The sequence below is a fragment of the Syzygium oleosum genome, unplaced genomic scaffold, assembly GCF_021117445.2.
Source record: "Syzygium oleosum isolate NSW1041296 unplaced genomic scaffold, Sole_v2.1 Sole_v2.01, whole genome shotgun sequence".
Lineage (NCBI taxonomy): Eukaryota > Viridiplantae > Streptophyta > Magnoliopsida > Myrtales > Myrtaceae > Syzygium > Syzygium oleosum.
Window position 1 is genome coordinate 6,591,976 of NW_026607485.1, and position 27,263 is coordinate 6,619,238.

The 27,263-nt window shown below is 39.0% G+C and overlaps 4 protein-coding genes across 5 annotated transcripts; 3 read left to right on the forward strand and 1 right to left on the reverse strand.

Annotated features, from left to right (window-relative positions):
- Window positions 1–2,175: 2,175 nt before the first annotated feature.
- LOC115684970 (uncharacterized) lies at window positions 2,176–3,916 on the reverse strand. Of its 2 annotated transcripts, none has more exons than XM_030609937.2 (2): window positions 3,822–3,916; window positions 2,176–2,741 (listed from the first exon to the last, which is right to left on the reverse strand). In XM_030609937.2, exon 2 carries the CDS (start codon window positions 2,732–2,734, stop codon window positions 2,555–2,557), a length of 180 nt encoding a protein of 59 aa, XP_030465797.1. In that variant the 5' UTR covers window positions 2,735–2,741; window positions 3,822–3,916; the 3' UTR covers window positions 2,176–2,554. The 2 variants fall into 2 exon arrangements, with proteins under 2 accessions (XP_030465797.1, XP_056171265.1); XM_056315290.1 differs by having other exon boundaries at window positions 2,176–2,762; window positions 3,822–3,837.
- Window positions 3,917–4,070: 154 nt separating this feature from the next.
- LOC115684968 (NADH dehydrogenase [ubiquinone] 1 alpha subcomplex subunit 8-B) lies at window positions 4,071–8,111 on the forward strand. Its single transcript, XM_030609935.2, has 3 exons — window positions 4,071–4,152; window positions 4,454–4,674; window positions 7,759–8,111. Exons 2-3 carry the CDS (start codon window positions 4,487–4,489, stop codon window positions 7,889–7,891), a joined length of 321 nt encoding a protein of 106 aa, XP_030465795.1. The 5' UTR covers window positions 4,071–4,152; window positions 4,454–4,486; the 3' UTR covers window positions 7,892–8,111.
- Window positions 8,112–13,627: 5,516 nt separating this feature from the next.
- Window positions 13,628–17,204, forward strand: LOC115684967 (sugar transporter ERD6-like 16). The gene is made up of 18 exons (XM_030609932.2): window positions 13,628–13,861; window positions 14,104–14,166; window positions 14,254–14,343; window positions 14,435–14,494; window positions 14,595–14,660; window positions 14,807–14,872; window positions 14,974–15,049; window positions 15,191–15,255; window positions 15,339–15,431; window positions 15,548–15,628; window positions 15,734–15,818; window positions 15,905–15,951; window positions 16,046–16,108; window positions 16,204–16,263; window positions 16,367–16,420; window positions 16,518–16,577; window positions 16,769–16,883; window positions 16,973–17,204. The coding sequence occupies exons 1-18, from the start codon at window positions 13,655–13,657 to the stop codon at window positions 17,113–17,115; spliced, it is 1,494 nt and encodes a 497-aa protein (XP_030465792.1). The 5' UTR covers window positions 13,628–13,654; the 3' UTR covers window positions 17,116–17,204.
- A 1,469-nt stretch (window positions 17,205–18,673) lies between these two features.
- On the forward strand, window positions 18,674–19,522 carry LOC115684969 (uncharacterized). The gene is made up of 2 exons (XM_030609936.2): window positions 18,674–18,898; window positions 18,987–19,522. The coding sequence occupies exons 1-2, from the start codon at window positions 18,751–18,753 to the stop codon at window positions 19,124–19,126; spliced, it is 288 nt and encodes a 95-aa protein (XP_030465796.1). The 5' UTR covers window positions 18,674–18,750; the 3' UTR covers window positions 19,127–19,522.
- Window positions 19,523–27,263: the final 7,741 nt, after the last annotated feature.

Below are 27,263 nucleotides of genomic sequence, written 5' to 3' on the forward strand. Positions count from 1 at the left end.
TAATATGCAAAGCTTTCAACAGTACGGGGGAGGGAGAGAGAGAGATTCTTAATACACAAATTGATATCAACCAATCTGTCATAAAGATCCAGGCATATATTATAGAGAATTTCCAAAGTATTGACCACCCAGAATGAGAACAGAATTCCAATTTATGTATATAAGCATAGCGCATGCACTCGCTAAATGAGGGATTTCCAAATGATTTCTCGAGAAACATTTTGGTCTTGTAATCTTCTAATTCTACCCAGTTTATGTATAAGCCATACATAAACTTCAGGAAGTCCTCGACCATATGAAAATATCTACTTCATGGAGTCATTCGTGTGGTTCCAAATACGAACAACAATCCCATGCTAACGTACTCATAGAAAGGTTGCTATTTTCTGGCAAAAAATATAAAAGACAGCAATAGTAAACCAGCCAGAAGCCCCGGACAATTCTCTGCCGTGGAAGTCCGATTGAGAAGAAATGTTCCAACGATAACGTAAGAGGAACTAGGTGTCAGGTAGCAAACCACAGCTTCACGTAAATGAAATATTTGATCGAAACATATAAAATCGATATGTGGTGTTAATCGAAATACTTTAGTCAGCACTCAATAATAGACTGGAAGTAGCTATAATATGTTAGTCAACTACAGTAAACTATTCAAATTAGGATTAATAGGACTACTGGAGATTGATAACGATTGAGAACCTCTAAGATTCGAAGTACTCATCAGAAATGCTCCTTGAGAAAAAATTTCAGCAAAATCCTGCTTAGACAACCCATGCTGAGAAGATAAACTGAAAAATGTCGGAAGACATTGACATGTGATTGAAACGTCAACCATACATAGAGAGTTTCTTCTGCTTGTTAAACTTGGAAAAAGAAGCAGTACTACCCCATCGTCGCGATCATGAAATCCTGCCCAATTGATTGCTGTAAACACATGTTAGGCCCGCTGTTGATTATGGCCATCGCTCGGACCCAAAGCAGTGCACGGTGGAGATTCCACGTTCACACCATTGACTGTACAATGTGTTACATGCGTTCCATGAAAAACGATGCAAGAAAGGAGAACAGTTCAACAAACGCAAAGCTCTTTCAATCATAGTAGCCATAGCCCATCTCAATGGCCCTTATCGACCGGAAGAAATGAAAGAATTCACCAGAAATCGCTCTTGCTAAAAAACACTCTGAAAATGAATCGAGAGCATGCCCATGGACAATCCTAGGTTGCGAGCAATGTCAAAAGCAGACGTGATACAAATGTCTCAAACAACAGATAACACAAATGCGAACCTATTCAAATCCCAATTGGTATTCAACAAAGTCCACATTCCAGCGAGATGAGAAAACAAGTTATAATTCAACAATTTAAGAAAAATCATAATGGACCAGCATACAAGAAGTGCAGTTCATTTTGTATCTCTTCCCCTATAGCTATTTCTGCCATCTGAAGTTAAAAATATTGGCAACCGCTCACTTCATCTTTGCCTCAGTAAACAGAACATGGCAATATAAAAGACAGCGATAGTGAACCAGCCAGAAGCCCCAGACAATTCTCTGCCGTGGAAGTCCCGTTGACAAGAAATATTCCAACGATAACATAAGAGGAACTAGGTGTCAGGAAGCAAACCACAGCTTACGTAAAGGAAATATTTAATCGAAACATATAAAATCAATATGTGGTGTTAGTTGAATTACTTTACTCAACACTCAGTAAAAGACTGGAACTAGCTAAATATGTTGGTCAACTACAGTAAACTATTCAAATTAGGATTAAAAGGACTACTAGAGATTGATAACGATCGAGAACTTCTAAGATTCGATAGAGTACTCATCAGAAATGCTCCTTGAGAAAAAAATTCAGCAAAATCCTGCTTAGACAACCCATGCTGACAAGATAAACTGAAAAATGTCGGAAGAAATTGACATGTGATTGAAACGTCAACCATACATAGAGAGTTCCTTCTGCTTGTTAAACTTGGAAAAAAGAGCAGTACTACCCCATCGTCGCGATCATGAAATCCTGCCCAATTGCCCGCTGTTGAGTATGGCCACCGCTCGGACACAAAGCAGTGGAGGGTGGAGATTCCACGTTCACACCATTGACTGTACAATGTGTTACACATGTGTTCCATGAAAAACGATGCAAGAAAGGAGAACAGTTCAATAGACGCAAAGCTCTTTCAATCATAGTAGCCTTAGCCCATCTCAATGGCCCTTATCGACCAGAAAAAGAAAAGAATTCACCAGAAATCGCTCTTGCTAAAAAACACTGTGTAAATGAATAGAGAGCATGCCCACGGACTATGCTAGGTTGTGAGCAATGTCAAAAGCAGACATGATATAAATGTCTCAAACAATAGATAACACAAATGCTAACCTATTCAAATCCCAATTGGTATTCAACAAAGTAAAAATTCCAGCGAGATGAGAAAACAAGTTATAATTCAACAATTTAAGAAAAATCATAATGGACCGGCATACAAGAAGTGCAGTTCATTTTGTATCTCTTCCCCTATAGCTATTTCTGCCATCTGAAGGTCAAAATATTGGCAACCGCTCACTTCATCTTTGCCTCAGTAAACAGAACATGCCGATTAACCCGAGGGTCATACTTTCGGAACTCCAGTTTCTCTACCATCTTACGCGGATTCTTCTTCTTCACATAGAAGAAGCCAGTCCCAGCAGCGGAAACAAGCCTGACAAACACTGATGCAGCCTTCTTCTTCTTGTCCCCCATTTACAAGCTTAAATGAACACAACGCAAACTAGTTCAACAGAACAAACAAACACAAGGGTAAAGTCATGATGAGAAAAAGAAATACCAAACGAACAGGATAATTACGAAAGTGACGGAATTACATGCAAAAACAGATTGCGCATGCAAGAACACCTCTATTAAGCAAGTTTGATGGAATTCAATTCTCCAAGCACACAACTAAGCCATGCAACAATAGAAAAAATTGTGAAAAAGTATAAATGTCCAAACACAAATGATAAAAGCCCCTTATGAGAATGACAATATAAGAAGAACATTCACTCGCAGAGAAGCAAGAAGTGGGCTTCACTACACATTTATCCGGGTCTATGAGAACTCCACACAAAAATCTGCCAAAACGAGTAACTTCCAAAAATGCCCACGCTAACTTATTACACTGCATCTTAACCAAAAAAAAAAAAAAACTTATTACACTGCAGGTTACCAAAAAAAAAAACTTATTACACGGCAGATGTATTGGAAGACACGGCATCTTCTCAAGGTGCGGACGATCTTAGCTCAAACTCGTCTTTCACAAGTTCAAAAGGACAACCCAAAACAAACCTCGAGGGTAATCAGCAAAAAGTCACGAAACCCATCTTCCGAGGGCAATGCGGCACCTTGTCTCGACAACTTAAGCTCCTCAAACAAACTGCTTTGCTCATTCTGTTAAAAAAATTTTGTTTTTTTGGGTCATGCTGCTAAAATAGATTTAAACAAGCAGATTTTGACCGGTTCTTTTTGTAGCATCAAACTCCAACTCAGTGCAAATGCACCTGACGTCAAATGGGTTTCTCGTCGTCATTTCATCGAACACCTTACGCGCGCACAACCGGAAACTTCACTCGAAGCTTTGCCCGCAACAATAAGTTAAGAACAGAAGCTACAACCTAATGGTTCCACTGTGCCGACCTAATTCCAAGAATCGATCTCGGGACACGAAATCGTGCCGACAAGAACTCGACCAATCCGCAAGCCCCTCGCCCCAAAAACCTCCTCAAAAACACTCGGGGAACCACAAGACGATACAAAGAACAAGAAGCATCAACGAACGAAGCGACGACCTTACCCGCTCAATCTCCGGAGCAAAAGCGTAGGATCAACAGGAGAACCGAAGAACAACAGCCGCTCGCAGAAGAAGAAGAAGAAGTAGCAGCGAAAGTCTCGCCCAAGCAGCAAAGTAGCAGGAAAAACAAAAAAAAGGTGGCGGAGCTCGAAAAGTCATAAATGCCCTCGGCATTGCGCCGTAATCACGGTCCTCGTACACGACGTTGCCCCCGGCGCATTTTAGCACCGTCTCGGGATCGCTGTGCCCTAATTTACTCGTTGCTCTCGCCTACTTCTTCTTCTTCTTCTTCTTCTACTCTCTCTCTCTCTGACAAATTTCGATCCAACCGAAGGTGAGCGTCTGAACTGTCTGTTGAATTTGGGGGGGCTCGCACTGATCTTAGCGTGGCGATTTTGTTTTGCACTGATCTTGCGCTGATCAATTTTATCGTTTTTCTGGGCGCAATGAGATCGATTTGATTGGAAAGTTCGATTTTTTATGGTCGAATCATCCGCATAGGGGGATTCGCATTGGTTTCGCGCTCTCTCTGGTTGTTGATATTCCTCGCTGCAGCGCCTCGCGAGCACTGATTCTTCTCGTTGAGATTTTTAGCTGAGAAAAAAATTTTGGATTTTGACGGCCCATTTTGGCAGGATTTTGGTGAGTTGAGAGGCGCGCGTGGGGGGATGGCGAGCCCTGTGGACGCGGCGGGAGAGCCCATCCCGACGTCGGCGGTGCTGATGGCGTCCTCGAAGCACATTGCCACGAGGTGCAGGCCCGAGAACGTGGCGTTCCTCAAGTGCAAGCAGAAGGACCCGAACCCCGAGAAGTGCCTCGAGAAAGGCCGCGAGGTCACTCGCTGCGTGCTCAGTCTGTAAGGAACTGTTTTGCCCTGGCTATATGTTTGTGGGTTGGTGGTGTTTTTCTGTCCTGATTGATTGATATAAACAAGTTGTGTGGGGTTTTGTTTAGCCGTCTCTCCGATGAGACAATGAAGGGGTAATGATGAGAATTTTAGAGTTGTCCTGTGAATCATATGGTGCTCCAGATACCCAGGGTGGTGTTTTGTTTCTCGGTTGATATGGACAACTTTGTAGGATTATATTAAGGCGTCACTTCGACAAGATTATGAAGGGTTGATCTTGAGAGTTCTAGAGTTGGATGTGAATCATGTGATGCTTTAGATACCAAGCATTGTGTCTTTCCTGAACTGAGACTGAATGGAAATGCAAATCAAGATGCTTTTCGTCTATGTATTGAAAAATAGAACCTTTATTACTAGGATCACCTCTTTAAATGTAATGGTGGGATTACTACTGCGAGAGCAATAATCTAGGGTTGCCTATGATATCCTGTCTTCATCCAGATTATATCATGATCATCATTTCAAGATTGACATGAACAATCATATCCAAATTTGTCAAATTATTGAGTGGTCGTTAATTACCAGGGGAAGATGGGAGTAGAGATAGACATCTTACTTCCACATGTGAAATTTGTTCTGGGCAATATTCTCATCTTTGGCTTACTAAAGGGAAAACAGAGGTTTCCTATTTAATTTTAATGTCCGTGTGGCTAGAATTTTGGCATGACCTCTTGACTTCAGTTGCGGCATGTCGTGTCTGCCTGAGTTGTGTCTTTTAACAATAGACTATTTTACTATACAGTGGCGGCTATGTATAATAGTGTGGACATGGGTAATTTATTTTAACTCAAACGTGCACACAAGTCACTTGATTATCATATCTTGGCAGTGCTCGTTTAGTAATACCTGTTATTACATGTAGTAACTGTATGCTATCGTTTCTGAAAGTGTTTTTTTCTTTTTAATTTTACTAAGAAATAATAGGAATTGTTGACTAAATGCTACTTGTCACATTATAGATAGTAATCCTGACATTTTCCAGTCAACCACTTAAAGATGAAAGAGTGGAGAAAGCGCTTCTGCTTTTGGCTTTTATAATTGGCCTTTTACTAAATTCTGATGACAGAAGACAGTAGTAGAAGTAGAGGCGTTTACCTCGCCTTCCCTCTCTCCTGAAGAAAAGGGCAAATGCTGCTCGTAGTCAGTGCAACTTGCTTAATGTCCTGATTATCCTCTTTAGCTGTCCAAGATATGTATATCCTGAGAAGCTCAGGATTTTGGTCACATAGATATCAGATCTCTTGAGTAAGATAGATGTGGGCTCTTACGAAATTTGCCCAGTCTATTCTTGATAACTAGGATAACCACAATGTTTGTCATATAAACTGCAATTCTATTCGATTTTGGACTATTCACTGATTTGCAAAACCATCAAGTTTCATCTATCAACTGTTGCGAACTTACAGTAAACATTGAGGCCCTTACTTGCCCTTTTGATTTTAAAACGAGAAGTTCTACTTTTGTTTTCACTTCATTATGAAAGAGTTGAATGACTTGCATCATAATGTTAGGAAGTTTGAGATAGACCTTCCCTATTTTGAGCTTGAAAGCATTGACCTCTGATGCTATCATGAGATTTTAAGTAAAATTTCTGTATTTTCTTTTGCCATTATCACCACTACTTTGTTTTTAACCCCATGGAAAAATTTTCCAATAAATTCTCCAGTGTGCAGAGTATCTCACAAAATATCCAGTGGACAGATCATTGTGGTCAGTTAGAAAAACCTCTCAAATTTTTTCCAAGTTGCTCGATTAGAAATATCCCGTTTGTGAAGTTTTAAAGAGCAACAAAGCCAAGGAAGATTGAGCGCTGCCCCAGCATTGGGGTGGGGGAAGGGAGAGTCTGGAACCTCTCAACTTCCTAAAAAATTCTCACCTGTGCTCACTTCCCTTTTAGAAGTCAGATTGGAGCGAGCTTTTATGAGAACATATTACCGTATTCGGGGACAAGGGGCCGATCTGCGAACCCTAGTCAGCAACTGGTAGTAAATGCTTACTACTATGATTATATCATGTTCATATTAAAATGCTGAATGTTCATAGGTGAATCAGGTAGCTGACCATCCTGTGCCCGGTGGCATTAAAAATTGGAGTTAATCTTGTTTGCAAATAAATGCTTCATTTAGAAACACTGAGATTTCTCTGAATTTCCTAATCCTCCTATCCATTAGGGCTAGTATGCTTTTTAGCCCAGTCAAATATGTATGTGAAGCCCTCCAGCGGTATCATCTGCAGTCTTCCTACATAAATCAGTGAGGCAAAACTATTTCTCAAGTCTGGGGCAAAAGTGATGATGACTTGCACTATAGAGTCTGACATTGTGGTTCAAAGTTCAGGATTGAGACGAACCTTGGTAGATTATGAGGATTAGATTTGTCTAATGAAATGGTGGCAAAGAGAGAGTCCATTCCTCTAGAAGTTTGGGCTATTGAATTGAAATTGCGTCTTTTCTCAAACAAGGATTGACATGGTTCTTGTAATCCAATTGGGTGAGAGCATCAATTTTTGTCCCTTATGACATGGTTTTTTAACACTATATTGTAGGTGATCGATTGGAGTTGCTTATTAGCTTTGTGGATCCCAATTTTTCTACTATTGATGCCTGGACTACATAAGTAGGGTGAAGTTACTTGGATGAGACATAATTTGGTCCCAGGTCCTTGGAACCACAGCTTATATTATTTGAACAGGCACCTTTGGTGTATTGGCTTTTAAGCAGCTGCTTTTCTTTAAACTTGGAAGTTTTCCATTCGTCTTCTGTGTGACTTGTATGTCCACTGTTGGAATTCTATATTGTGTTTTGGACAACTGGCTAAATGTTTAAGGCCCCTAGTTTATCCTAGTTTATCCCCTGTCCAGTAGGATATATAACTTCTTTGTCATGCAGACACTCCATTTTATAATTATGATCGGCCCAAGTTATGCATATAGTAGCATGGATAAGCATGAATCTTTGTTCTTTGCTGCCAGTGAGAGACACACTGATTGGCATGTTCGCTTTGTTAAGATCAATGATGTTTGTCTATTCATCAGGTTGAAGGATCTTCATCACAGATGCACGAAAGAAATGGATGCTTATGTGGGTTGTATGTATTACTATACGAATGAGTTTGACTCGTGTCGCAAAGAGCAACACGAATTTGAGAAAGCCTGCCCGTTGGAGTGATTGACGGGATGGTGCAATGATTAATAATCTGCGGCAGTTCGTATTGAGCAAGACATTCTTGTCACAAAAATTTCGGAAGTGCACTGTTTCCTTGAGCCATTTCTCTTCCATAATTTTTCGTTTGTCTAATACTTTCAAGCTGACTAGCCTTATCCACCTGTTTCAGGCATGTATTATCACCATGACTTCATGGTTGGAATGAGCGGCAATTTCTTTTTTATATCTGGCAGTTCACTGATCTCTCTTTCTCCCTCTGTTTTTCTATTCGTTTCTTGGTTGCTTGATTGAATTGGCTTGAACATCATTTACTTATGTCAACACGAATGGCTCCTTGGAGGGTGGATTTTATTCTTCATGTTATCTTGTCTACCCAAATTTGAAGCTAGGGGGACATTCATTGATTAGTGCAACTATAACTATGCTCCCTCTTTGTTTGAAACACCCTTTTCGCAGTAGCCTCAAAATGTCATATTTTCATTGCTTTCACGTGTAGGGTCCGACTTTGTCTACGACTGTGACTGGTATAACCTGGTCGACGTCTTCAAGTAGAACTGACACTCTGCTGCTCTTAGTAGCAGAAGCCATGATCCAAAAAAAGCTTCGTAACTGTGCTTTCTTTAACTACGCATCCTGGCATTTACGTAACGGTTGCTGTTGCAGCCGCTCGTTAGACAATTCATTTTGCCTGCGCCAGTCTGGTGAATCGGTGGCATCTATTCGCGTAACTTTGCCCGACAGACCACTGAACGAAAAATTCAAACGGGTAATCGTTATTTCTGCACATGGATTCGTTTATGAGAGAATGCAGAACAGCTTATTCATCTGCTGAACAAATACCTAACAGATTTCGCCATTAATTCTTTCAAAATGCTGTTTTCATTTTTTTTGGGGGGGGGGGGGGGGCTTAGAATTCAGTACGACAAATTCACCAACTCTTATATATAGTTACCAACATTTCTTTACTGTTTACAAAATGGATAATAACACTGCAAGTACCCGAATTTTTGTCCATCTTACAATTTAGTACCTTAACTTCTTCTTCGTTTAATCAAGTACTTGCAATAAGAATCAAAGCTAAATGCTAAAAGTCGGTCCTAAATAAGAAAGGCCCGTGAGGCACAGCTGATGGACTGATTACCTACGCCACCTTTGATTTTGTTCCTGGCATAACCCCCTCTTGGTATCAGAGCCATGGATTAAGTGCTATACTATCCTTTTAAGATATGTAATAACACAGGTTTTGAAGGGAAGCATCATCATAATCACGAGTGTAAAAACCCAGGTAGAAACTCCAACTCCGATAGTAAAAATATTACAGTTTCTCTTACTCCTTCCAGTTCTTATCTTAAATTTGATGCTTCTAAAATCGATTGGCTTTATGAGGTATCTTACCTTAACGAGGCCAAGAAAATCTCTTCTACTAGGCCATGTGATGTGGCTGACATGACTCGCTTGCTAGCGAAAATTATGCCATCTTCATTTTGGTGTTGAGTGATGAGGAGAGAGAAAAAGAGTGTGTGCTAACTTAGATGATGTTGACCAACCAACACATCTCAGTTGGCTCGGCATCATTTTAAAAAGTCACAATGCGATGCCAATGTGCAAGATAAGCAACTACTTACTAGCATTAGTGTCTAATTTGGCCTTTTTAGTCCACGATTTAATGGACGTCTTATATTGATTGACATTCGAAAAGTTGAGGTACTTGATCAAATAAAACAAAGGATTGGGATACTCAATTGTAAAGCGGGCAAAAATTTAAGTACTTACATTGTGATTATTTCTTCCGATATAATCAATTTTCATTAGGGTGAATCGTAAATGTGTTAATGTTATAAACTCTAATAAGAAATTACTAACCTTAACTTGAGTGAATGATCTACTTTCTTCGATGAAGTTACCAATACAACGGATTCATTCCAAAATAAAAGTCAGATGGTAAAGAAGAAAAACTTAGACTACGGCACGAAGGTCTTCTAAATTCATTTATCTCAAAGACTACAGAAAGCTTCTAGGGAAAGTTACCTGGGTCATCTTCCTTCGAGCGGACAATGCAATTTGCCAACGGCCGTGGAGATAACGATTAACAAAACATTTTCTTGATACAAATAATAGCCCCTAGGTTACTAATTCTTATTTGAGCCATTTAAATTGATTCGAAGTTACCAACTTTTTGAATAAATCACAAATTTCATTGAAATTACCGACCTCTATATTAAATTATCAATTTTTCTGCTAAATTACGGCCTAATTCCAAAAAAAAAACGCCAACTTTAGATCGAGGGACAATTCTGGCCTGAACTTTTTTTTGTCCAGCAAAAAAGCATCAACTTGAGGTCGAGGGACAATTCTGGCCCGAACTTTTTTTTGTCCTGTAAAAAGCACCAACTTTAGGTCGAGTGATAATTATGGCCCCAATTTTTTTTGTCTCATAAAAAATAACAAACTTTCACTCTGATTTCAAATCTGGTCCTGTTGACTTTCTGTCTAAAGTCACCATTGTTTGAGAAAAAAAGGTTATGGTGACGAGCTTAGCGAATCTCGTCCATGGCGTCTGTCGACAAGCGGTGGTCAGCTTCAGATTACGTCTGGCCAGAGAGATTCAAACTGGAGATATTTTTGACTTGCCGATGAAGTGAAGGAGGCGAACAATTTCACCGTTATTCTTCAAATTGTGGCTCAGAGAATAAGACAATGAATATTGCTTTAAATCCAATCAGCAAGCCACGTGGATTTATTGCTAAGGTGGAATAGTCAAGTTAGATAAGTAATGGTTCTAAGTCAATAGAGGCCAGATTTGAAATTTAAGTGAAAGTTAGTGCTTTTTTATGAGACAAAAAAAAGTTTGGGCCAGAATTGTCACTTGACCTAAAGTTGGTGCTTTTTTACGGGGACAAAAAAAAGTTCGGGCCAAAATTGTCCCTCGACCTAAAGTTGGTACTTTTTTACGGGACAAAAATAAGTTCGGGCCAGAATTGTCCCTCAGCCTAAAGTTGTGCTTTTTTTTTAATTAACCCGCTAAATTACCAAATTTGTATGTCGAGAAGCATTTACTGTAATTATTTTCTTATGGGCTTCTTGCCCCAACTTTTACCCCAAAAGAAGATACAGCAAATTCACATACAACTAAAAAAGACATGCTGCAACTTTTTAGTGCATTGCATGTCCATGTGATTTGCAAAACAACTGCATCGGAGGAAACCGAATATTTCCTCGTTAGCATGTTGGAAGAATGCCCGAGGCTCTGAAATCCATGGTTCATCTCCCTACATTTGCAAATTTGTCGACAAATTGTCGAAGACGAAGCTAGAATGCCGTCCATATTCTACATAAATTCATAGATTAATCCTGGAAAAAAACGGAGAGTATCTTTCGCACTTTCCAAGTTTCTTCACGCTTCTGCATTCAGATCGATACCATAATATAGCTGTCGATGATCATTGAACGATGAAATCAAATTGGCGATCTGGCCGCGTTGGTCCTGACTCAGACTGATAGTTGACATGTTCCCGATCCATGGATTCATTTTTCATCTACCACTTTCTTCACCACATAAATTATTCCAAAACAAGAACACACTTAACAGCAAATTAGTATTGTAATGTCCCGGATGGCCAGATTGCACAAAGACCAGTCTTCCACTTGACACAGTTTGGGTTCTGGGCTGAGTCACACACAGCTATTTTTCTGCTTATTTTATCACTGATTTTTTTTGGCTGATCCTTTGTCCCATACCCATAAAGTACCTTCCCAAGATAATATTATTATTTCATGTCAGCTTGCGGGAACAGGAAAGATCAGCCCAGAATAACGATGGAAGCCAAACGTGATGCATTTTTCGAGGATGCTCTTTGGTGAACATCGAGGGACAGGTGATAAGGTTCTAGTGCTGTCATTAACTAGTATCAAGATACATTTGATGATTATGGTGGGTGTAGTGTCGGCATAGTTCTCTCGTTTCATTTGGTGGGTTATTAAATTTTACAGATTAAAGGAGAGGAATTAGCAACCCAATTGCATTAACACAGATAAGATGAATCATGAGTGGGCTTATGTAGATATGCACAAGTGTACATGACCATATTTTCCTGTTTATTTGGCTTGTAATGTCAGTGTCAGTAGAAACTTCAATGTTAAATCATGTTTAGCCATTTGAGCAAATTGCTGAAGAGATGCTGGTCAAGGTGTTGTCTTTTAGTGAAGCTGAGATCAGATGAGCAAACCTTTTGCCAACAGTTGATTAACAGCAATAAAGTGAATTAATGATCATAAAGAATCATGAACTAAAGTAAAAAAAGTATCCTCTTATCTTCCCTTCATTTCATTTCTTGAAGTTTGTTTACTATTTCTTTTTTCCTGCCATCTTATGCTGACGGTAGACTCCAATGTATTCTTCTGGTTGAATAAAATCATGCTTTCAGGAGTAAACTGCGACGTAGTATTAAGTGCGAGTTGGGACAATACTGCCATAACTATCGTAATTATGAACTGAACTTGTTATAGATTACCAAAATAATTCTTAAATTCTTTCTTGTACATTCTTCACGGTGAAAGTTTTATTAAAAGAAAGAGGACCCAAGATTTCTGAGAGAGAATATATCCTGAATAAGCCTCATTAGGATTGGTTGCCAATTTGTTGAAATTCCTTAAGTCACTTTCGCCTGAATCATCAGATAAGACAATTGGGCAAAGTTCATCTTTTTCTTCTTTTCATATCCTTTTCTGCCAAATTATCAATGACTCTTAAAAAATCTCATTTTGGGTAAATATCATCTTGTAAAAGAATGACAGACCTTCGTTTGAGAAAAGCTGACTTGACCGGGATTTGAATTATTTTTGGCTTAAACGAGCTATTTATTTAAGTCAGCCATTTTAATCATCCTTCAGCTACTGCAGTTACTGTGGTCAACCTAGCACTGGAAGAGTCAAGAAAGAGTTAAAGATCATTTAGCAGATACGTATCCTCAAGAACTGCACACAACATAAGCAATATTTATACAGAAAAACCCATCAGCCATATCACTACTCACCATGGGATGACAGTCTTGAAACATTATTTTGTAGACGTTCCACACTTTGACGCAATGAACTCGCTGAATCACAGCAGAAAATTCTGGTTTTCAATGACCCTTTTTGTGTTATTATCTGTTGAATCAGTTACATTAACTCTACAATGGAAAATCGACTAGCTGCCTGTTCTTGACATGCCATCAGTTTCCTTGTTCACATGTATCATGTGCATGTTTTTTTATTTGGCCAATTACAATTAGAAAACATTCTGGCAGCTTTCGCTAGCTTGCACCAAAGAGCTTAAATCCTAAAAATTCATGGCAATTTGTACAGGCAAAGGCCACACCAAGGACGTACACGAAAATATAAGAAAATGGTTCATAACTCACATGTTCCATAGTAATTTTAAAATGCATAATATTACAACAGGATTCTGCTTCCGATCTATTTCCTTGAGCATGAGCAAGCTTACAAGTTACAAATGCTCATGCCAACGTCAGTGACAGCTTCAACCCACATGCCGGTAATGATATCTGATTATGATAACCCCAATCAATAGAACAAGACAAAGTAAATAAATATCTAGCTGCCAAGCTCCATATGTATATATACCCCCCTCAAGTGACCATGCTTATCGCACCAATTTGTCATTGGTATCTTTAAGACCTTTTTGACCTTTTTCTCCTCTTTGTTGTTCTTTCTTTTTCTCATTTTGACACTTTTAGATTGGTAGCCTCCTCTGCTATTAGAGAGATGGCCATTGAGCAGCACAAGGATGTTGAGAATGGTGATAACCAGGGCCTTGAAGACCTTCAGGAGCCTTTGGTTAAGCTGGAGAAGAAGGTTATAAGCTATGAAGACAGCGAGAGTGACGAGAGTGTCGAAAGTAGTTCTTCCATTGCAACGGTGTTGCTGAGCACATTTGTTGCTGTTTGTGGCTCTTTTGAATTCGGCTCTTGTGTAAGTACACCGATGACTGGAGCTGAGAAACTTCCTTTTCCTTTCTTTGGGTTCTTGAAAACTTGAGGAACTATGAGAAATGGTGCCTTTGCCGAGTCTTTCAAATTCCATTATAAGTAAAGTTCATGGGTGAACCAAAAGAATCTTTTTTTGTGTTCTCTTTTCTTGGTTATGAACCAAAATGTTAAAGGGGAAAGAAGAGAAAAATGGGTGTTTTTTGGCCTAAGTAATTCTTTTGGCAGGTGGGTTATTCTGCACCAACTCAATCTGCTATCATGGAAGATCTTAGCCTCTCTTTGGCAGAGGTTTGCATTAATTTTTTTTCGCCTTTCTTGTTCTTGTTATTCAATGCACATGCCTCATGTCAGCTCTGGTGCTCTTGCATATGACAGTACTCAATGTTCAGTTCTATATTGACCATCGGCGCCATGCTTGGTGCTATTACGAGTGGTCGAATTGCAGACTTTTTCGGTCGAAAAGGGGTATGAAGACTATCTTAAAATCAAGCTAAATCATAGACTTTTGGGCCATTTTGATGTCATGCTAATGTCTGCTCCGTTCAAAATTTCGCAGGCAATGCGAATGTCAGCAATCTTCTGCATTGCAGGATGGCTAGCAGTCTACTTCTCTAATGTACAACCCGGCACATAAGTGGAAATTTTTTCAAGTTTCTAGATGATCTTCAAGAGATTACAACCTAGTTTACTTGCTAATTCCAATGGTTCGGATACAGGGGGCGTCATTGCTCGATTTGGGGAGGTTCTTCAAAGGATATGGAATTGGAGTTTTCTCATACGTGGTAATGATTTCAAACTCTAGACCTTCCTTTACGACACCGTGATGATGGCATGGCACATTGATACTTTAATTTAGGGGTCATGACAGTTAGAGACAGGATTAGCACTTAAAGATTTTAATGAAACTTTATGTAAATGGATGTAACAGGTTCCTATATTCATTGCGGAAATCGCGCCAAAACATCTTCGTGGAGGGCTCACTACTCTAAATCAGGTGGAGAAATCTCAAAGCCTGTATGTCACGTTTTTTTCTCTCTCTGATAAAAAAGGAGTAAACATCAACCTTGTATCTTTTCCTTCATGTTTTCTATGCAGCTCATGATTGTCATTGGGGCATCAGTTGCGTTTCTAATGGGAACCGTCGTAACTTGGAGAACTCTGGCTCTGACAGGTACATTCTGATTTCTTAGGAAATAATTAAGCATCTTCAACGATCATAACTGTTGAAATTTCAAGGAAATAATGGCAAATATTGTATAGTTTGAGCTATGAGATCGGCATGAAGTGGCTAATTGTTCGTTTGATGTTATAGGGCTTGTACCCTGCATTGTGCTGTTTGCGGGTCTATTCTTGATCCCGGAGTCACCTAGGTGGCTGGTAAGCGCTTGAACATGACACGCAGTTCAACACCAAAGAATTTAGTAGGGAGTAGTACCGATAATGGTAATTGTTGCTTTCAGGCAAAGGTTGGTCGCAAGAAAGAGTTCCAGTTGGCACTTCAGACTCTCCGTGGCAAAGACACTGATGTCTCTCGAGAAGCTGCTGAAATCCAAGTATTGACAACTTAAGCAGCCATTCTTATTACGAAAAAAGAAGAACTAATTAAATAAAAGAACAGATAAAAGAGGAGTAACTTTCCCTAATTGGCTGGAATAAATATTCTTGACAGGTGTATATAGAAACTCTTCAGAGTCTGCCCAAAGCTAGAATGACGGACCTGTTTCAAAGCAAGTACATACGTTCCGTTGTTGTAAGCAACTTGTTCTTCTCAAAGTCTTTCATGTTGAGGTTGAGAAGTGAAATGACGCTGTGTTCATGTAAGACGTTGCAACTGACTTGGCGATTTTGCATATAGATTGGTGTCGGGCTGATGGTATTCCAACAATTCGGTGGAGTCAATGGGATAGGTTTCTACGTGAGTGAAACCTTTGCTTCAGCTGGTAAATCAAATGGTCTATTTACTCGAGTCAATTTGTTGTTGCTCACTATACTTCTACTTCCTTAACTTCCGTGGTACGAAATCCAGGTCTTTCTTCAGGGAAGATTGGAACAATTGCTTATGCTTGTGTCCAGGTAACCTTTTATTCGTCTCTTTTCGGTTGAAGTCTGAAACTCACCCTGTACAGCAATCATTCAAAATGACTTAACCAAGAGAACCAATTGACAGGTTCCAATCTCATTACTGGGAGCTGTACTAATGGATAAATCTGGAAGGAGGCCACTCATAATGGTAACTATTATATATCTGTACCTCTGTAAGAATAAAAAGATAGCGGCTCAATGAGACTTATAAGACGACTCGTGACGAAAATGTCGGATCTGTAGGTTTCTGCAACCGGAACATTTTTAGGCTGCTTTCTTGCAGGATCTTCATTCTTTCTCAAGGTCAGTTATTTTCAGAAGTATAAATCACTCTGATAAACAATTTCTCATCTTGCCGTTCCTAGATTTGTATCTGAATTAATTTGAATTTTCTTTGTGCACTTAGGCACATAATATGTTTCCAGAATTTGTACCACTCATGGCAGTTACTGGGGTATTGGTAAGTCCACTAATCCTATAATGATACTAAATACATCACACGGTGGGTCGGTCGGTTCGGATCCTCACCATCTTCTCCTTTTGTGCAATGAAATCAGATTTACATCGCATCATTCTCGATTGGGTTGGGGGCAGTTCCGTGGGTGATAATGTCTGAGGTACGATTCAATCTTACCCCCTGTTCGGTCTTCATATAAAGATAGCGACTCATCAAAATGGCGAACATTCTCTTTTTACATTTCACTTGACGAACAAAGAACATTGGCAGAATTAGTCTTCTCTACATTTAAGCGATGAAGGATTGCGAAACTTTTGAAATCTGAAAAGAGATTATTTTGCTGATCTGCAGATTTTTCCAATAGACATAAAAGGTGCAGCTGGTAGCCTAGTGGTGCTAGTGAACTGGTTGGGTGCTTGGGCAGTCTCTTACACATTCAACTTCCTCATGGTCTGGAGTAACTCAGGTAGAACATCACTCAACCTCACTCATGATCAATCTCATCATTCCTTTTCACGTAAGACAATAATCGCTAAAGTTTCCAACTTGATGCAGGTACATTTTTCATTTACTCCGGCTTCTCGGTGCTGACCATCCTGTTCGTGGCGAAATTGGTCCCGGAAACAAAGGGCAAGACACTGGAAGAAATCCAGGCTTGCATCAATTCAGACAGCAGAGGACTACCAACTTTGAAATGATTTTAGGGGAAATACTAGAAGAAAATTCAGATGTTTTATTGTGGAGTAGATTTGAGAATTGCTTAGAGGGTTACCTATTTCAAGTTTGAGTGAGCATTGCACGGTTTGGCATCATTTAGGGCATTGCCTAGCTGGTTCCATGGATGTAAAACAGATCCTATAGTACAAAAAATGCAGAATTCTGCAGGTCACTAATGATTTTTCAGAAAAATATTTAAATAATATGGTGACCGTAAAATTATTACTGGACGACAAGCAAAAATATCAACTTTTCTTTTGTTGGCCCAAACGAGAAAACCTCTATTTTTGTTTGGTTTAATTATACAAATGGTCCCTAGATTTTGGCTCAATGTGCAGTATCATCCTGGAATTTTAATTTATTCAATATGGTCCCTGAACTTTATTCCAACATGCACTGTTACCCAAAAATTTTAATTTGTTCAATATGATCCTTAAGCGACCGAGGACGCGCCTCAAGAGAACGCACGAGCGAGATCCGCCGAACTCGTCTCGAGCGAGAGAGAGACACGTGTATCGCTCGAATAATTAATAAATTCATTTTATAATTATGACGTGGCATGACAAAATGGGCAAATCATATGTAGAGAGAGAGAGAGAGAGAGAGAGAGAGAGAGAGAGAGAGAGAGAGAGAATATAAAAGTAGGGGTGATCGGTTCCAAGGTGGGTTGGGTTCAGACCTGAAACCTGAAACCAACCTTATTATAACCGGTTCCCAATTTTTGGAATCTGAAACTAACCCTATTTTCCCTGGACCCTGTTTTGGAACCGACCCTGTTTTTCCGGTTCGATTTTAGGATCTACCCGAGAACCTGTTTTTTTTTTTTTTTGGTTCCTTTTTCGATTTCATTTTTTTCCAGCAAAATAATATAGGTAGCAATGAAACGATTCAAAGTAAAAGATGAATAACAAATACCACTATCCGCCAAAAGTAATAATCCCCAAAATGAGCAATTGAAATTACAATCCATCAAAATCAACAATCCAAAAGCACCATGTGGCAAGACATAGTCCAATCGAATAAATCTTTAAGAGTCACGTTTCTAGAGAATCTGTTCAACGTGTTTAGCTCTTTATTTTGCGCCATGATGAGAGAACTCATCACTTCTGTTTCCGAATGAAATATCTTGAAAGGAAAATCAAGAGAGTTAGCAGTAAAGTGCTCTCACTAGAGAAAATGTCTATATATCTCATCTGAATCACACAATATTTAGATGACTTTAAGGACCGTGTTGTTTCGCTCATAGTTGTGAAACAGATCCCAATATTAAACCAGAAACCGGTTCTAAAACCGGTGAAGTAGGGTAACGTGATCTAGGGTTTTTACTTTTTTTTACATTATCTCAAAACCGGCTCTAAAACCAGTTCAAGTTGATTTTTACTTGGAATCGGAAACCGGACCGGTTCTAACCGGTTCCTAAAAAATGGAACCGGTTCCCGAACCTATTTTTCGGGTGGGCCGGTCCGGTTTCCGGGTAAACCCGATCCGGTTGCACACCCCTGTATAAAAGGATGCAGATCTGTAGCGCAAGATCCGATTTTTTTTCCACTCCCGCTTCCGTTACTCTCTCTCTCGTACTCGCCACGGAACGCCAAGCAAGCTCGAGCCTCGCAGCAATGGCGTCGCCGGGGGCCAAGGTCTCGTTCCGCGTGCTCCTCGCCGTCCTCGCCGTCCTCGTCCTCTTCTACGTCGGTCGCCCCCTCTACTGGAAAATCTCCGCCACCGTCCACGACATCCGCCAGAACAAGCAGACCGTCAAGCAGGGTAACGATACAGCGTCCGGTTCCTTCGGTGGTTCTCGCCGGTTCGAGTTAGCCCTTTATTGGAATTTGTCCCGTGTCTGTCGTTTCAGGGTTGTCCCAGATTGTGTACGAAGCGCAGAAGTCGGTCGGGTGGTTCCACGACGAATCCGACTCCGGCGCCCGGGAGGATCGCGGGATGGGAGGGGCGTCGGCGGCGAGTCGGAGGCTGCTTTACGAGGCCAATCTGTGAAATTGATCGGTTTGATCGATTTGATCGATTGATCTGTAAGTTATGCTGTGGAACTGCAAAGTGGATAGTGGCTGCATTGTAATGAAATTCGGATTGGTGTCTGGATCATTGTATCTCCATACTCGTTTGATGAATTGGCTGCGAATTCGCCCTCGGCCTAGTGGGGGTATTAGGATGTGATGGTGTGTATTCCATAAAGGTGTCTTTGTTTCTGCAACTGGGAATGGTAGAGTGTTACGCCGCGTCGAAACTTTGTTTCTTCAGAGGAGTATCTTCTGCATTATATGGGATATAGTCAAGTGGTGGATACATGTTTCAGCTTGAGACGGTGCAAACTTGATATGCATGTATATTGAAGTATTTTGGTATGTGGCCACAAATAGAAACTTGTGTATATATGTAATCTGTGCATGCGTATGTGAACACATGCTAGAGCTCGATTACGAAGTGGATGCAAATTGTTTTGCCAAAAAATAGGAGGTGCGAATTAATCTAGCTTCGAATACTCGTGATATCACGATGATTTGACCCCCGGCATTGCCAGGTGACAAGACGTGGTGTTACTTTTTTTTGTTAATGGTAATATTGAGTATGGAGTGCTGAAATGCCCCTTACTAGAATATCTTGTTGGGTTGTATCTATTTTGATTTATCACCACTTGTGTTTCCTACTTTTGAACGCTGTAAAATTATAACTGAGGGAGTTTTAGGAGTAAAGAGAGCCAACTGCATATCATGCTGGAATCTTGTCTGTCAAGTGGTGGCTGTATTTCTTTCCAAGAGGTTCATAGCCAAACTGTGACTTCCATTTCTCTCTTGAAAAGAGAGAGTGCTAAATTGGCTACTGTATGTCACATAAAAGTAACAAAATGAAATGAAACAAAATAAGATGAAAGTAGAATAAAAGCCAATTGGCTTAGAAGTTACAATAGTGTTTTTAGGCTGATGATGATGGTTTGGCTCTACCATAGCTTCTAGTTGTAGCTTGGAGCTGCAGTTACATTGCTTTTCGTAGTGGCAGAATATGTTCAAAGTTGTTTGATAATAAATATTATTGATGGTATTCCCTTAAAATAATTCTAAAGAGTATTTTAATTAATGAGATTATCTTTATCTACATAAAATTAAGCTCCCCAAAGTTTGTAAAACAGTAACTTCAAAATCTTCTTGAAGTCAACTTCGGAGGATTGTGGCATTTAAGGTACTGAGGCTTTCCAAACTGCCATGGGTTGCAAAAGTATGGTGGATTTTTCTGTGGACATTATCTCCCATGAATATGTATATGGGTGTGTATGAGAATCAATATGAAGAAATATCTGTTTATGAGTGTGCGCATCTGCCTGCATACGCGTGCAAAGAGGAGGAAACAGAATTGTAGAAATGGGTTTTGCTTACAACATTGTCATGGTACTGGTGGCATGGCGTGTTGCGCTGGTTGGGTTGGAATTTAGTTGGAAAGTTGCAGCAACGGTTATATGTGGAGAAAGGAGGTTGGCCGCTTGGCTCGAATCGGTTTGGCCTGTTTCTTAGAAAGTTTCATAATCAGTTCTGCACTGTATAATTTGTGCTACCACAGCCTTCAGATTGTCACCATTCAAATACTTACTTGACCGAAAGTGTCAGTCTCGAAAAGTGCTTTATCGCTCAAAACTAGTCTCTGAGCGGGGAACAGTGTTTTTGGCTCTGGCATATTTGTATTGCTTTGTATGATTTTACCTTCATTCATTGGGATGATAGATAGACTGCCTATTCACTCCTGTTTGGGTTTTGTATTGATCTTGATTTGATGGTTACAATCAATAGATGACGATCCACAACACAAGTGGTCACCTTTGAGTATGAGAAATTATGTGCTCTTGAATGTCAATCCTAACCACTGGAGTTTGCCCCAGTGGCCACCTTCCTACTTAGGAAGAGGGAAGTGGAGAGTTCGATTCCCCACCTTCTCGGGGGAGTTAAGGGTGGAGAGAATTAGTTCCAAATGTGAGTTTCGACTCCACACCCTGCAAAGAAGTAGGGTAAAAGTCTGAAAATGAATTGAGAATTAGAGTAGGACAGACCCAAAAAAAATATGTCAATCCTCAATAAGAGGACTAAGTTGCCGCAGGGGATGTTGGATCCATGAGATTACCGGTGGGAATAGCACCTGAAATTAGAAATGAATGCTTAGTATGATTAGATGTTGGATCATATGAAAGAACTCAAAAAGCAACTAGTTCTTCTATCTATTTTCTCCTTTGGTTTGTCTCACAAATATGATGGTAATAAACCAGGCATGATTTCAAGAGGATGAAATTTAAAAAGAGTGTTTTCAAGTGGTAACATATAGGCATACGAATCATTTTACTGATTTTCCTTTGATTATGTGGAATTTAAGTACTGAAAAGCCTACCATGTCGCAACATTGACCTCGATGCACCAGTGAAGCTGTGAGTATATCATATGCATGGGACACCATTAGTTGTCAACACTAGTTTCAGAAATCCTTTCTGCACTGTGAGGTCCATGCTCTGAAGTCTGATATTTATCAGTATTGTCCCAAAGTAGAATACATAAGGGTTAGTTCCCAAAAGAAGTTATATTTTGGTAGATATTTAGTAATGACCCAGTCTTGTTTTCGGTATCTTTTAGATTATGAACTATTTTGGCTTCTTGGTAAGTCATGGATCAGTGCACAATACCTCTACTGGAAAGTTGATGGGCTTCTAAAGTTGGTTGCTTTTGATGTTTGGGCTTGAGCCGCACCTATCTGTTGTGTTATCAATAGATCCGAGCCGACAACTTCGACAATGTTTAGCATCTCTCGCTCATGCTCACTCGTGAAATATGACGTCGTTTTGTTACTGTTGCCACCAACTAAACAAGAATTGTTTACTTTTGGGTCATCATCGAAAAGTACCAAGCAAGAGCTTCCTTTTGGTTAGTGGGCTATTGGATTAGTCAAAGGACTTTTCAAGGGGGGAGCATGACTCGAGCATAAAGAACAGGCGGGACGACGATGCGTAAGCCTATGATCTTGCAAAGTCGTGCGGATTCGCAATGATTTGGGTTTCAATATGAAAATGAAGCTTTGTGGGGATCCTTCAAGGGTTCCTTTTTCTTCTTCTTTTTGGCCTTCGTGAACCCCTCAGCTAGATGGGTACTAACTAGAGTTTAGGTTAGGTTGACCCCAAAGAAAAACCTACAGTCTTGATTAGACGAACCCCACAATAAAATAATTGACTTGAGCTATGGCTCCATTTATTTCGCAGAAAATATATAATTTAAAAAATATTTTTCTAAATTGTACTAACTATAACACGGTTAATCCAGAACTTTTCTGTGTGATACCTAAAATTTCAAACTTGTGCTTGTGTGACACATTTACTCTCAGTCAAAATTCTTTTAATGAGAACGGTTAAAAATCTACATACATGAATGCCCAAAAGCAAACAGTGTTGACATCGCGACCATATGGCTTAAGTGAAATAAAAACATCATTGTTTTGGCTGAAAAATCTTCTAATAAAACGTTGACAGAGGGTAAATGTGTTACATAGGTACACATTTAGGGTTTTTTTATGTCACAAGAAAAATTTTAGGGTAAATATGTCATAGTGAGCATAGTTTGAGATTTTTTTATGCCACAAGAAATAGTTTAGAGTAAATGTGTCACAGTGGACATAGTTTGGGGTTTTTGGAGGCTTTTTCCCCTTGTGAACTGTGAAAATATTTTTTGTTCATTTATTATTGTAAGAGATACAAACGATCATTGTTTGGAAAATATTTTCCAATTCATTTATTTTTTACGAAACAAACGCAGCCTAATTGCTATTTTAGGGAATATTTGGGTTGAGAAAATAGCATTGTAGGCGTCTAAAAGCAAAAGGGAAAAGAAAAACATTGCATGAATTTGTCCTATTGTTGATTTTTTTTTTCTATAACTCATCAAACTCGTAGGTTAGGTATATTGCGAGCCAGAGCTCAAGTACGTGGCCCAAGTACCAACTAGTTTGTACATAGTAATGCGAAAAGTCGAGCATGTGTCATGCAATTAGTCCACACAAACAAATTCATCCCTTAATCACTCATTTAATCCGATGACTATTATTGGTTATTACAGCAAAAATATCAAAGTGGTGCAAATATATCAAAATGGATCCATGTGACTCTGATAAGGCTCCACCAACAGCGAAGTGTATGAAATTTGAGATAACTTTGAGTGACCGAGATCATAATTTCAACAGAGATCATAATTTCAACGCGGCTAAACCCTCGGATGTCTCTGCAGACTTTTTGCGATGTGCACAAAACTAGACGATTTAATCTAGTGAACTAGCATGCAAGTGTCCCTTGCACCAATATTTAAATTTTTTTTCTTGAATTTGTCTTTCGTTAGTATGCAGAGTCAATCACTACATGCCAGACAAACTCTCGTCCACGTCAAACTTTAGTGCTGTGAAAACTGAAAAACTAACGGGTCGAATTTCCATACACGCCAAACTTTATCGAACATGCCAAAGATTACACAAAATCGAGTCTAAGTATATGTGGCACTGCACGATCACATCCAATTCTATCAAATGCGGGTCATCTGTATATGGAGCCTGAGAAAATTTTCGAGTTCTCGTGCTTGTGCTTCGGGTATTTGCTAAAGGGTCCTTTGATAACATCGAACGATCAATTTTCAATGCCTACCCACCAAGAGTTTCCAAGCTCATACAACGCGATGTTCTTTAGTCTGACTTGATTTTGATCTTTTCATTGATATCGATCGATGGTGCCCATTATTATAGACTTTGAATTGCCACCGTCAACTGCGGCTTATCTTTAGGGTCTCCAATTTTGCCTACATCATTGCTTTGAAAGTGCGGTTTTAAATTTGACATGAAGTGGAAGAAGATTATAGGACAATCGCATGGAAAAGGACGAACTCCATACTCAAAATTCAACGATCCTTAAATACCACATCGGCCATATATATGTGTGTGTGTTAGAATAAAAAAAAAATACAGGTTGGAAAAACCAAGCTTTCACTAGATCAAGTAATGGGGTTGGAGTGCACTGAACAAACATCAAATGCTTTCTTATAAGGAAAATGACATAAATGGTCCCTGAATTTTAGCATAATAAATAATGCGATTCCTACTTTTAATTCGTTTAATATTGTCCTTGAACTTTGGTTCAGTGTGTAATATGGTCCATAAACTTTTAATTTGTTTAATGTAGTACATAAACTTTTGGTACATGTCTAATTTAATTCATAAACTATATGAAAATGTTCAATATTGTCCCTAATTTTGAATTAATAGAAGAATCGCATATAATATTTTCATATAGTTTAGGGACCACATTGAACATATACCAAAAGTCAATGAATCACATTAAACAAATTAAAAGTTCAGGGATCATATTGCACATTAGACTAAAGTACAGGGACCATTTGTGTCATTATCCTCACTTTATATTATGCAACATTTTTGTCTCTTGGTCTTCTAAGAAACAACATTCAGTGGCTATTTCGACAGTGGAGGCCGAACACATTGCCGCAGTTAGTTGTTGTGCTAGGGTTTTATGGATAAAACATTAGTTGCCTGATTATGAACAATCGTTAGAATGTTCCGACCAGGAGCAATAACACTAGTGCTATTAGTTTGTCCAAAAATCCAATTCAACATTCTCGTACCTAACATATTGGTATTCGTTTTCATTTTATTAGAGATCGTGTGGTTGAGAAAGATATAGTCTTTGAGTTTGTGAACACGAATAGTCCTCAACCAATAGGGTACTAACTAGAGTCTAGATTAGGTTGGCCAAAAGAATAGTCTAGATTAGACGGACCCCACGACATAATAGTTGACTTGAAGAGCTATTTTAGGGGAGACTTGGGTTAGAAAATAGCATTATAGGCATTTAAGAGGAAAGGGGAAAAAAACATTGCATGAATTTTTCCTAAAGGATGATTTTTTTTCCTTATGAGAAACCCCCAATTAGGTGGATAAACATTTGTCCAAAGAAATAACCTTTTAATTTCATGGGTCGGGTAAATTGCAAGTCAAAGCTCAAGTATGCGGCCCAAATATCAACTTGTTAAGTACTTTAACATGTGTCGTGCAATTAATCCACATAAACAATCACCGGACCAATCCCGCGATGATTATCGTAATTACCGCAAATAAATCAAAGTGGTGCATGATTCCTATATAGTGGAGCACATGATTGCTAAGATTACCCCGAGTGATAGAGACCGTAATTCCAACACGGCTAGATCATCGGGTGTCGGTATAGACTTTTTTCGCAATGTGTACAAAACTAGACAGTTTAATCTAGTGAAGCCTGTCGAGCATGCAAGTGTCCCTTGCACACAAATATTTTGATTTTTCTCTTAAATTTGCCTCGTTAGTATACTGAGTCAATTACTACATATTAGATTAACTCTCGTCCACACCAAACTTTAGTGACGTGGAAACTTAAAAAATAACGGGTCAAATTTTCATACACGCTGAAATTCATCGAACATATAAAAAATTAGTCAAGTATGCTTGGCGCCGCACTCCCATATCTAATCCTATCAAATGTGGAGAATTTTCAATTCTCGTGGTTCATGTTATTTCCTAAAGCTCCTATGATAACATCGAATGATCAAATTTTCAATGCCTACCTACGAAGAATTTACAAGCTCGTACGGCAGGAAATCTTCTGGTCAGACTTGATTTTGATCGTTCGACTTATATATATATATTGATCGACGTTTCCCATTATCACACACTTTGACTTTTTGCCATCAAGAAAAGTCAACAATCTATAAGTACCACATTGGCCAAATGTATGTGTGAAAAATCAAGAAAAATACAACAGGATCGTACGGGTTCGAAAAGACAAAACTCCCATTGCTATTTTGTCGGCAGAAGCCGAATATATTGCCGCGGGTAGTCGTTGTGTTCGAGTTTTATGGATAAAAACATCAACTGCACGATTACGGATAATCCTTATAAATGTGTTGATTAGATGTGGCAACAGTTCTACTAGCCTGTCCAAAAATCCAATTCAACATTCTCTCACCTGGCGTGTTAATATTCATCGTCATTTCATTCGAGATCATATGGTTAAGAAAGATTTAGTGTTTGAGTTTGTGAACACGAATGATCACGTAGCAGATATCTTCACTAAGCCTTTGGATAAAATGAAATTTAATCATTTTCGTCATAGGGATAGATAGAAGCTACTTCAATAAAGTTCAATTCATTTAGTGGCATATATATGTCGGAAGTGCGTTCCGAAGCAATTATATACTTTATTAGAATTCATGTTCAATTGTGCTATAACTACGCTATAAAAATGTTGTAACTTCATTTGTAGTGGATATATATAACCAAGCAAATCATAGACAAAAATCACACGATAACCTGTAAAACTAAATGAAAACCATGCAAATACTGTGATGTCTCCAATCACGTCGCTAGCACTATTTTGACCCAATATGGCATTATATGCAGTCACGTGTCATGCAAGACGATGAGAGAGCTGTTGATCCTTTGATAGTTTGTCCCTGTGAATTCGGTATAGTCGTCACCAATCAATCATCGATAAGTCTGAAAACTCGAGAAACACATGCTGCTAAAAAAAATTTGGCTGAAAACCAGAAGTTCCTTAAACGCGACTGTTCATGTGAACAAAAGAACAAAGCAAATCAAAATTCAGAATAAATAAAGCTGTGATTATGGTAAAAAAAGATCTACTTTTCTATTTCGCTCTAGCGAAAACAAAAAAAAAATGAAATAAAAGAAAGGTGAACTTTCACCAGCATATTTAAATCCAATTTTTTTGGGTCAAAAATATATAAATCTACTTTTTTTTTGCTAAAATATATAAATTCCACTTTAGTGGTAGAAAGAAGGACACCTTTATCTGGCCAACATCCAAATATTAAAATCGAATAATAGACCTTTTGCTTTGCCTTTTATATTGTTATTTGTTTCATTATTTTATACTTATCCAGTATATGTGTATACAAGATTTCACTTTTCATATATTTTATCTCAAGGATAATAAAAAGAAATCTATTGTGCCTCTTTTTGGAACCACACCATCAACCAATTTTAATAGTGGGGAAAAAAATATTTGCAGACCACGGTGGTGCGTGGAACAATGTTAATGCAT

Bases quoted from the DNA above. Each gene is read 5' to 3' on its own strand.
- LOC115684968 (XM_030609935.2), top strand. From the start codon at position 4,487: ATGGCGAGCCCTGTGGACGCGGCGGGAGAGCCCATCCCGACGTCGGCG. The intron at 4,675-7,758 runs GTAAGGAACTGT...TCTATTCATCAG, and splicing joins ACTCGCTGCGTGCTCAGTCT to GTTGAAGGATCTTCATCACA.
- LOC115684969 (XM_030609936.2), top strand. From the start codon at position 18,751: ATGGCGTCGCCGGGGGCCAAGGTCTCGTTCCGCGTGCTCCTCGCCGTC. The intron at 18,899-18,986 runs GTAACGATACAG...CTGTCGTTTCAG, and splicing joins CAAGCAGACCGTCAAGCAGG to GGTTGTCCCAGATTGTGTAC.
- LOC115684970 (XM_030609937.2), bottom strand. From the start codon at position 2,734: ATGGGGGACAAGAAGAAGAAGGCTGCATCAGTGTTTGTCAGGCTTGTT.
- LOC115684967 (XM_030609932.2), top strand. From the start codon at position 13,655: ATGGCCATTGAGCAGCACAAGGATGTTGAGAATGGTGATAACCAGGGC. The intron at 14,495-14,594 runs GTACAACCCGGC...GTTCGGATACAG, and splicing joins TAGCAGTCTACTTCTCTAAT to GGGGCGTCATTGCTCGATTT. The intron at 15,050-15,190 runs GTACATTCTGAT...TTGATGTTATAG, and splicing joins GAGAACTCTGGCTCTGACAG to GGCTTGTACCCTGCATTGTG.